This window comes from Morone saxatilis, unplaced genomic scaffold (genome assembly GCF_004916995.1).
Source record: "Morone saxatilis isolate NCDOM2014 unplaced genomic scaffold, NCSU_SB_2.0 Contig14, whole genome shotgun sequence".
Lineage (NCBI taxonomy): Eukaryota > Metazoa > Chordata > Actinopteri > Moronidae > Morone > Morone saxatilis.
Genome location: NW_023339696.1, coordinates 814,120 through 825,439, shown reverse-complemented (window position 1 = coordinate 825,439; position 11,320 = coordinate 814,120). Strand labels below are relative to the sequence as shown.

The 11,320-nt window shown below is 44.2% G+C and overlaps 2 protein-coding genes across 2 annotated transcripts in view; one reads left to right on the top strand and one right to left on the bottom strand.

Moving 5' to 3' along the window:
* Positions 1 to 11,320, bottom strand: part of zgc:158403 (tetratricopeptide repeat protein 39A) — a gene marked incomplete at its 5' end in the record, with an annotated part of 767,589 nt that overhangs the window by 366,230 nt on the left and 390,039 nt on the right.
* Positions 8,957 to 11,320, top strand: part of smim22 (small integral membrane protein 22) — a gene marked incomplete in the record, with an annotated part of 3,777 nt that continues 1,413 nt past the window's right edge. The window contains 1 exon segment of the mRNA XM_035654222.1: positions 8,957 to 9,246. Within this exon segment, the coding sequence (XP_035510115.1) occupies positions 9,048 to 9,246 (199 nt within the window).

Genomic DNA, 11,320 nt, shown 5'->3' with positions numbered 1-11,320 from the left:
TCGATAACCCGGCTCCTCCCCCACAAGTCACTCCATGTCAAGTATCTTGAGCAGATACTGAACCCCGAATTGCTCCCGATGTCGCTGCATCGTGTGCTGAATGTGTTATGATGAAGTTAGTTTCTGTTTGAAAGGGTGAATGTGGCAATGTAGTGTAATGGTTGGAGCTGTTTGAGTACCAGGTCCATTTACCATTTACGTGCCAAAATATCCTGTGCGGATGAAAACAAAGTTGAGTTGTTTGAAAGACAACACTGACGTGTGGAGGAAAAAAGCACAGCACACCAACATCGAATCTCATCCAAGTATGTGGAGGGGGCATCATGTTTGGGCTGCCTCTTGCCTGCTCAGGGACTGGACAGCATTGCTATAACACTGAAAATGAATTTCCCAAGTTTTATCACATTTTTTCAGGAGAACTTAAGGCCACCTGTCCCCAATTGAGCTCAACAGAAAATGGGGATGCCACAGACAAACGACCCAAAGCACAGAAGTAAATCACAGAATGGCTTACACAAGAAAATACCTTCTGGAGTGGCCCAGGTCACCGAGTCCTGATCTCAAACCCTGATTGAGAATGGCTGCTGGCCAGACCTCAAGAGTGTTCACACAGGACCATCCCAAGAATATTGCTGAATAGAAACAGTTTTGTAAAAGAGGACTGTCCAGCATTCCTCCTGACCCGCGTGTGTCGGGCAGGTCTTGACTCTGGGCAACCTACGAGGAAGAGCGTTGGGGCTTGAGGTTATTGCCTGCCCGAAAGGAGGGGTCAACCCAGTTATTAAATCCAAGGGTTCACCATACTTTTCCTTCTCCAGTTAGCCATGAAGGAACACCTAATTACGCAAGTCCCAACACAAAGTCATGAACTCTGAGCAATAACGGCTGTTTTGTACTTTAGAATCTTCTCATGCCTGTGAAATTGAGGTTTTTCGTGACTAGTGCCTTACCAGGAAGAAGGGAAGCTTTTTCCCTCTCCTCCTATTGCATATGCATATCTGTCTTTATAATCAAAGCTCAATAATTCCAAGCAACAGTACCTTTAATAACTAATATACATAATACCATTCTTACATAATACAAAATTTATTTGGCACCCAACTCCAAGCCTGACTGTTGACCTCCCTGCAGTCAAAGAAGTTAAAATAGTGAACACATACATATCTTTGTTTCCAGATTTTTACTCCTTAGACAGTGGTATGACCTTAACTCCGTCACAACCAAGTAACACACAGACCAACATGTCAAAAGAAAAATGGAATGACATTTTTTTTTCTGAACTGGAAGTCAATGGCATTTGAGACTACGGTCTACCCTGCACGCCGTCCTACAGAAGACAAAAATGAGATTGACGCCCTCCTAAGTTCGAAACAGAGATGTGTGAGCAAGGCCATACAAGCCCAAACGTTTGGAAGCAACTTTAAGTTCGGTTCAAAAACACCTACTTCGTCAAAGAACAAAGAAAAAGAGGAGTGACTATGATGACTGGAAATACATGAAAAGCGATTTGAACTTAATTTTGGTTGCAAATCGCAGAGCTCCTAGTGTCCGCAGACCGACAACTGTACTCCCATACTGTCTGCCATGGCGCCGCGCGCGAGTGGCAAAGCCTTTCACGGCAGCTCCTAGTGTGCAGTGATCTTTTTGACTTTATAGTTATTAGTTTGCTTTTTGGCTTTTTTATATTCACCATTTGTGCCCTTGTCCACATCTGATCAACTTCTTAATCCAATAAGAATATGGTATTTATTTACCCCCCAAACCTCGTTTATCTCGAGAAAAAACTAACTTATCCACGCTGAAGACAAAGTCCCTGGGCCCCGGTGGTGGTTCCCCAGTTACTCTGACGAGGTGAGGAAGACCCTATCGTGGCTGCAGAGCCGGCCGCAAAGCTAAAGCGCAGCCCGAACTGGCCGTACAGAAGTGCAACTATAAACACTCCTGTACGCTGGAAATGTTAACTCCCACTACAGAACACAAATCGACGACACTGCCCTGCCTGGCTGAACAAACGCGTAAAATCTAGCAGGGAGTGCAGTTTGCCCTGATGCTTCACGAAACGGTGCTAATGCGCTAACGTTCCAAGACGTTTAACCGTTGAGCTACCCGGGCTTCAGCACCCAGTCAGGTCGCGACCCCAGAGACACCTAATGCCTGTGGGACAGCGGAAAGGAGGCGGACCTAGCTGTATACCGCGTCGAACACAACGGTGTGTACACCCTGGACATGTGACACTCAAAGATTCCATCTGCAACAGGGAACGTTGCAGCCTGGCCCTTGCCGTAGTTGCGACCCCTTCTCACACTTGCCCAGATGAGTTTCGGACACGCCATTGTTATTGTTTACTATCCCACCACGTAATGACGGCGGTAGTCACGTCATCCACTCCCGCTGTAAGTCAGGATAGCAAACACCAGCACCCCGAGGCTCTGGTGTAACTCTCGGGGACTTTAATCAGCGCCTGACTACTGGACAACAAAACCTACCTGTCGTTTCTTCCCAGCATACTGTGGCACTGTTACACCAGGGGAAATACAGCACTACATCTAGATCTACTGTTTGCAAACGTTAAGCGACGCCGATACAGCGCCACCACTCCTGCCTGCCTGGGGACAAGCTGATCACAACACCTGAATTCTGCTTCAGGCCCCACCCCCCCCACCTCACCTATAAAAACAAGAGTGAGAGACAACCCACAACAATGCCGCTCCACATTCGGAATCGCTCTTTTGAAGCAGAGGCAGGCTCTAAGAGCACTGTTTTTGGTAGTAGGGACTGGAATGTACTCGCAGCGGTTCGCCTGTGAAGGACATCGAGGAGGCGCTGTTTGACTGTACTACTGAAATACATCCCAACTTCTTATGAGATGCTTGTTGCTTCCTGTACAGCAACTGTCGGCTTGCTATGCCAACAACAAGCCCTGGATTACAAGCTTGCTGGGCTTCTTCCCAGAAGAAGAGGGCCTTAAAGACGGAGATCAGCAGGAGTTCGCGTAGCAAGGGTACTCAAGGAGCTCCAAGCCAGGGAAGTGAAGGAGCAGTACAGAAGGCCAGCTGGAGGCAAGCACAACACCTCGCCAGACAACAACACACAGGCATGCAAGGGGGCGCGCTGTCCGGATGGATTGGAAGATCATCACCGCTGCCAGCTCAACGTGGGGGCCACATGGAGGGAGACGATACACGCAAAGGCCAACCTGATGACACCCAACTTCTTCACAGGTTCGCGACCACCCATCATCTCGTCTCAAACAACAACGGACGGGCGCGCGCGCTGATGGGTGTCGACTGCTGGACAGAATTGGCTTCATCAGGTTTGCTCTTTCTGTAATCTCCCTCCCATGTGGCGCCCCCACTTTGAGCTGCAGCCGGTGATGATCTTCCATCCCCATTCCACACCTGCCTTCATGCTGTTGTTCTGCAGTTTCCTGCTCCAGCCTGTCCTTCTGCGTACTGCTCCTTCACTGTTCCCCTGGCTGGGACTGCCCTGAGTTCCCATCCCCCTGTACGCGTCTAAGCTCGCTGCATCTTCCGTCTTTAAAGGCCCGCCCCCCCCCCCTCCTTCTTCTGGTTAAGAAGGACCCTTGGAGCATGCAATTGTAATCCAGGGCTTGTGTTGGGCATGGCCACGCCGCACAGTTCTTACAGAACAACCAACATCCATCACAGAAGTTTGATGGTTAGTCAGTAGTACAGTCAACAGCCTCCCTCCGATGTCCTCACGATGCGACACCCTGCCAGTAACATTCCAGTGCCGTACTACCAAAAACATCTCTAGAGCCTGCTCAAAATGCTTCAAAAAGACCCACTTCCTGAATGAGCGCATTGTTGTGGGCGTTGCTCCCTCTTCAACTCTTGGTTTATAGTGAGTGAAGCCAGAATCAGGTTCGTGATCAAGCTTTCCCAGTGCATGCAGAGTGGTGAGCGGCTGTTGCGTCCTTAACGTTTGCTACGAGTAGATCAATAGTCTTATTTCCCCCTGGTGTAAGCAGTCCACATACTGGAAGAAAGCGGTAGTGTTTGTGCGCAGATCCACGGTGATAAAGTCCCCAGAGATTAACACCAGAGCCTCCCCCGGGGTGCTGTGTTTGTAGTCCGACTACAAGCGGAGTGGATGGACGTGACTACCCAGCGTCAGTACGTGGTGGGATATAACCAATACACCAAATCGGCGTGTCCAAACTCCGTGGGGCAAGTCAGAAGGGCGTCCGCAAACCCTAACGCGCCAGCAGCTCAACGTGCCCTGTGCAGAATGGAAAATCTTGATGTATCACACTGCTCCACGGGTTCACCCACCCTTGTGTTCACCCGTACTAGCACTAGTCCGCCTCCTTTCCGCCTTCCCACCAGGCGCATTAGTGTCTGCCTGTCCGACCCTGACCTGTGCTCCCGAAGGCCCGGGTAGCCTCAACGTTAACGTCTGGAAGGTTAGCCATTAGAGCCCAGCCACGTTTTCATGAAGCAGCAGCAAACCTGCACTCCCTGTACGATTTTAACTTTTTCACACAGCGCAAGCCCCTCAAGTTCGTCGATTTTCCGTTCTGTATGAGTTAACATTTTCCATGGTAACAGAGGGGTTTATATTGCCACATTCTTCGCCAATTCCTTGCCTTATAGCTTTTTGCGCCGGCTCTGCAGGCCACGAATAGGGTCTCCTCACCGCTCGGTCAGGTAACTGGGGGAAACCAGCACGGCCCAGGACTTTGCTCTTCAAGCGTGAGGACAGTTGTTTTCTCGAATCAAACGAGTTTGGGTAAAGTAAATACCCTCTCATATCTACTTGGATAGAAGTGATGCAGATGTGAGCAAGGCCAGGCAAATTGTGAAATATAAAAAGCAAAAACCGAAACTAATAATATCAACAGTCCCAAAGATCGAGCCTCGCACACTTAGGAGCCTCGCTGACAAGGCGCTGCCCCACTCGCGGACGGCCCCGCATGGCAACCAGTATGAGTACACGTTTGTCTGCGGAACATGAGATCTGGCGATTTGAACCGCATAGTCTCAAACCTTGCTTTCATTGTATCATTCCAGCCATGCCTAGTACCACTCTCTTTTTTCTTGTTCTTTGGAACGCAAAGGTAGTGGTTTTTGAACCGAAACCTTAAGTTGCTTCCAAAACGTTTGGCTGGTATTGGCCCTTGCTCCACACACTCTCTTTTCAACTAGGAAGGGTCAATTCAATCTTTGTCCTTCTAACTACTAACTACATCTCAAACCTCCTATGAACTTCCAGTCAAAAAAAAATGTCATTCTCCATTTTTCTTTGCATGTTGGGTATATATTCCAGGAAAGGAGAAGTTGACAGAGGTTCCGTGGGCTACCTAATTGGAATACAGACTGAAAAGGGGAGGGACTTAGGAAAGGGTCCATCATCCCAGTCTTTAAAAAAATTATATTTATGTACATTAGGTTTGGGAGACTTATCTATTAGTTCGCGAATGTGAGCAATAAGTTTGCTAACTAGCTACCTAGCAATAGATAAATTAGCTGGCTAGTTAGCTAGAATTTTGCTAACATTAGCTTGCAATTCTGCAAACATTAGCTAGCTAACTTAAGATGTTGCTTTTATTACATAGCATATTTTAGCAAAAAGGGGCGGAACTTAGGAAGGGTCAAATCAGAACACACTGATCCATGTTTTGTACAGCTCTGAAACACTGATACTCTCCTTTATCTTAAAATACTAGTTGAATGTTTTAAAACCTATAGACATATAGACACAAAAACTTAATTGTGACTGAAAAGCCAAATAAAAGCATTTCTGAGCCTAACTTATTCTAAAAATAACAATATATGACAGGTAGTGCCTATGCCAAAAAAATAATAACAGAAGTGGAAATCGAGATAAAACACCCTAGGGTTTATGGGGAAAAATAAGAGACCATTCTTGCATACAGCCATTTTTAATAACTCTCAGTAAGGAAAGAATTATCCTGACTTCCAGGACTTCTCAGCTGTTTACCTGCAGGTGTGGTGGAGGTGACGTTCTCCAGGATAGAAAAAAGCATGCCACAGCTCAGGGCCCCCTCCCCCGGCCTGGGGCCTCCCTCTGGGGGCAGGTAGAAGACGGCGTAGGCCTGGAAGAGAGTGGTGACCAGCAGCTCCACCAGGCTGCACACCTGAGCCTTGATCCCCGCACCTGGACCAAATACACACCTTTATGAACCAGTAGACATCTATGATAATGATACTGCAAACATTTCCTGTTCTGTTTCACAGTAAAAGCCTTCAAGCTAAATTTCTCGCCTAATTACTTTTGGGTAAAAAATGTGTTATGGCACACTCTGACATTAAAATGCATACATGTTGGCAGGTTCTACTGATGGTTAAATACCATGCTGTGGTTGGTTGAGCAGCTGATGGATAGAGGCCTTCCGGGCCAGCAGGAAGTCAGCCAAGGCCTGGCGTGGTGAGCTGTCCTCCAGCAGCATGGTGGACACCAAGGCCTCAGCGATGGCCTGGTCCGACACTGCCCGGCCCCGCAGCAGAGACCTGCTGTCCAGGAGAATGGTGGACCTGTAAAGAAAAGACAGGTTAGTGATCTACGACTTAGCTTTCACTAACTAAACAGGATCTTGTTAGGACTACTGCATGTGGATCCATCACTAGTTTTTTCAATGTTGATGCCTGGAGTTTCTCCATTATAACTTTACATGATGACATCCCGTACCTGAAGTGTCCTGTGGTCGCTACCTGACGGACCAGGATGGGGAAGCGGGCCAGGACGGGGCTGTAGTGGCCTCCTGTAGCAGCCTCCAGCTGCAGCAAGCTGTGCAGGTGGCAGCACAGCAAGTAGAGCTGGGTGGCCTGGAGGTATTGGGACGCCTCCATGGCACTCCAGATGCGCTCAGGGATCTCCAACAGGAGCTTAATCTGGGAGGCCATGGTGTAGAACTTCTCCTGCCACTGCCTCTGACTCTACAACACAGACACATTATATTTATATACAGCATGTAGTAGGCTAGTAGCTAGTGATTTACAGTAATATAATGAATTTCAGGTTATATATGCAATTGTAAAGAATCATCTATAAAGCTGATTTTGTTTTAAACTTAGTGCATTCCATTATTAATTTATGAAGATATGTCCCCAATGTCCATAACATTTATAATAATTTAAATGTTCCCCTTCATGTTGCTTGTTAGCAATAATACACACCTGTCCAAGTAAATGTTCAGGTAGTTTATTAATCAGTGGGGTCTTGAGGTAAATTCGGCTGACAAATGATTCCCCATTAGCACTTCATTTGCAACCAGATAGGAACTTGTGGGAGGTCGCTGCTGTTTGTTTTGGTTCCAAAGAGGCGTGGAAAGAAACAGACATGCTCTGTGTGGCAATCTTTTCACGCCGAATTGTTCAGCGTTTTGCGTTGACGTTCATTAAGTGTAAACTAATGTTATAACTGGAGTGTGTGTTTGCATATCATTTATATGGGATGAAAGCATCAAATGCTAATTTTGTTTAATGAAGTTTGATGTTCCTAAGATGACGGAGCTCACCCGGTGATGTTTAACACTACACCAGAGAAAGTTAGCTAAGCCGTTCACCTCCTGTCTGCTGCTGCCCACACTGGCTCTGCCTTGTTTCAGCCTGTGGCAGTACTGGTGCATGTCCTGGATGGACTGGACGACGCTCTCCGAGCACTGCCTCATCTCTCCGATGGTGTCGGCGGCGTCGATCAGGTCCCGGTAGCGCTCCCCCACCATCTGCCTCAGCTCCTCCTTCTTCTGCTCGATCTCCCCGCGAACCTTGCGCTCGACCCGGCGGATCTGCTCGGTGTTGTATCGCTCGAAGAGAACCGCCGGGTCCTGGATCTCCGAGACCCGGAGAGGTAGTGTCTGATCCTCGGCCATCGCACCTCCAAAACAACTTCTGCTGCAGGAACTCCAACCCGGAAAACCGGGGGAAGTACGCTTCCTGCCTCCACGTAAGCAAAAAGGTGACGATGACAGAGTATGATGCGTTTATTGGTCACCAACGCTGTCTGTCAGGGAACATTTCCGTGTATGTTGGGTGCCGCCTACCCACACTGCTGAGCCAATCAAATCTTCCCAAAGTGTATTATAATGATATATATTAACGTTATATATGTAGTGATAATAAAAAATAATTTAATACGCCATGCAGTATTTTTCGTATTCTTATGTCTAGTTGTTTCATTAATTTAAACTACCCCCTAATATACAATTAAAATAACATTTGTTTGGCACAAAATAATGGCAAAGGTCAAATGGTTATTATATATATTGACATTCATCATGCAGGTCACCAAAAAACATTGAGTGCTAGGGTTTGCAGTGTGAACGTAGACAAAAAAGACATTTAATTTAAAAACTAAACACAATCCTGAAATCAAAGCAAATCTTCACAGTTTAAGAATTATAAAATAACTTGTACATTAGAAAAAAAGACAGCTAAAGTAACAATGTCTTTGTAAATTTTTATTATAAATCAGTTGCCTTGTTCTATAGCTAAGGGAAGCAGGGGTGCTGGGTCACTGCCGCACTCCTACCTCAAGGGCCGCAAGTGCCACAAGTATACTTCCATACATTTGAATGCTTAGTTTTATTTTCTTTCTTTATTTTTTTTCCCCGTGTTATACACCATCCCTTCTGGTCCCTGACATCAATATATAATAGTTTTTTTACATTTTGGCTGACTCACATCACGGTGCTGTATGGATGTGTTATTGATACAGTTGTGCTGTTAATTAAGATGATCATTAATGTATGGGTCTTTATTTTTTATTTTTTGCAACTTTTTGGCTGACATGTCACATTGCAATATTAATACACTGTTATTATGCCTGTGTTGTTCATTAAGATCATCATTAATGGGTATTAATTATTTTCTTGTACTTTTTGGCTGACATCACGCCAGGGTTCTGTAATTTACATGTTGCAGGGATGTGTGGGTACTCCTGTTTTCAGATAACAAAGTCCATACTCAAAATTCTAGACAATTTTTTTTCTTGGCGGAAATGATCTTCCATACAAAGATGACAAAAAAAAAATATTTCTCCAGCTGTGAGCTAACAATAGCTAAATGTGGAGCTACTGTACCATTTCCACACGGTTCTACATGGAGTGTGGAGTCTCTATTAGTTTTATAATAAGTGAGGAGGAAGAGGAGGACCGTGTGTTTGAACTGCGAACTAAGGAGGCAGGTAGAATCCAACAGGTGCGTCATGTAGAACTTCGTACCCGGAAGGAAAAAGACTCAAACAAAGAGACTCCGTCTTCAGGTAAGCAGCTGTTCCTTGTAACGCCACAATATCACACTGTAGGCCTATAGTTTATAAAGAAACAGTCAGGATGTCAGGATGGATTGCACATTAACATGTTATTGTCATATTGAACCGTTAAATGAACGAATGAAGGCTGAAGCTCTAATGCTGCGGACTGATGGCGCCTGGTTACCGCTCAGAATGAAGTGCATTGATTAGTTCATCTCTGGGTCTGAATATCATAATGTTCACTTTGGTGTTTCTATGCAAGAAAAAGGTGGTGAATTTGTATGTAATAATATTTATAGGTAAATGTTACATTGTGTACAAGTGTAGGTATTTTAAAGTTGCTCAGAGCTTTGTGGCATTTAGACATGACTGGAAGATTTTCTTTAAATCCTTAAGACAAGTGAAAAAGAAAAGTGCCTTAAAACTCTGAACTACTTGTGTTATATTTTAATTAAAACACAAATTTAACTTGTATTTTAGATGTTTTTTTTTTTTTTGGTTTAGTCATTTGTTTGTTTGTTGTTTCTATTAATATATGCTGCTTGCATGGATTTATTGATTTATTGATGATGACGACGTCTTTATGTGTGTTTTTTTAAGTGCATTGATTATTATTCAAGAAACATTTATTTGTTGTAAGAAAGTGTTTAATTTCCACTGAGCTACTGTTGCTCTTATGTAATGTGCTGTACAGTATATGAGCAATGGTTGACATACAACACAATATACAAAACACACAGTGTACACACAGAGTATGAATAAAATAAATACATTTCACAGCTAGAGGTAATTAAATAATGTTAAATATGTAAGGCCTACTGTATGTCAGATATCAGTGTTATATGTTTTAGATCTCCATGAATAAGCCATTTTCCTGGCAGACATTTAAATATAAATGGTAAATGGACCTNNAAAGTGCTTTTACACTACGTGCCACATAAAACAGAAACTTATTCATTCACATTCACCCACGATACACACAATTTGGGGTTCAGTATCTTGGTCAAGGATACTTCTACATGCGAACAACCTTCTGATTGGTGGATGGCCAGCTCTACCACAACCACAGCCACCCAGACTACTAGACTTTTCATAGTAGCAAAGTCACAACTGTTGTAATATTAAAGCTGCAGTAGGGAACCTTAATAAAAATAACTTTTTGTCAATATTTGCTGAAAATCTGTGATCTGTTCAGCCAGAGGAACCTGATATTTTCACAGATTCTGTCTCATGTTCTACTGTCAGGATATAGTGAAAGTTTCAGCAAATATAGCAAAAAGTTACCTACTGCAGCTCTAATGATGACTCCATTAGAAGACAGGAAAAAATAGCTAAATGGAATTCAGCCATTATTCAAAGTTACGTATGTATGTATGTATGTATGTCACAACGAATAGAAAGCTGTAACACATGGGGATTTTTGTCCCCTTTTCCATTTTTATAAGCTTTTATTTTCATTTGCCGGATTAATATCGACCCTAATCTTTTTAGTTAGTTATTTCTGTTTTTTATTGTGGCATGCACATATAAGTGCCCACCCATAGACTTATGACACCAAAAGTACTGTTGCAGTGGATAACTTCTTCCATTGCAAACAGAGAACTTTGTCTTATGTGTCAAACTCTACAAATAAAGTCTGACACACCTAATGGCGCTTAATTAATTAATTCTGAAAAATTATTTTTTCTCAGATCTGATTGTTTTTTAGTTGTTCACATTGTTTTTCAAATGTGACCAATATCAGATTCCAGTGTAAACAGGTCCTGAAGTGACCCACATTAGGAATGCTGATGTGTCTGCTCACACTGAGGTCACATTGCAGAGAATCAGACCTGTATCTGATTTGGACCACGTATGAGTGACCCAAATTAAAAAGATCAGATTCCATCTGGTTTTGAGTCAAATCTGGGCCAACGTGACCAGTTGATATTGGTCATTAAAAGATCCCCTCCTAATAATTATATGAATACTAATGATAATAGCTTGCAGTGATTCAGCCCCTGCTCTCACACACTCTGTGTGTGTTTCTGTGTGCACACAGCAATGGAACCGAGGGACCTGAAGCAAGAGTTCGAGGATCAGT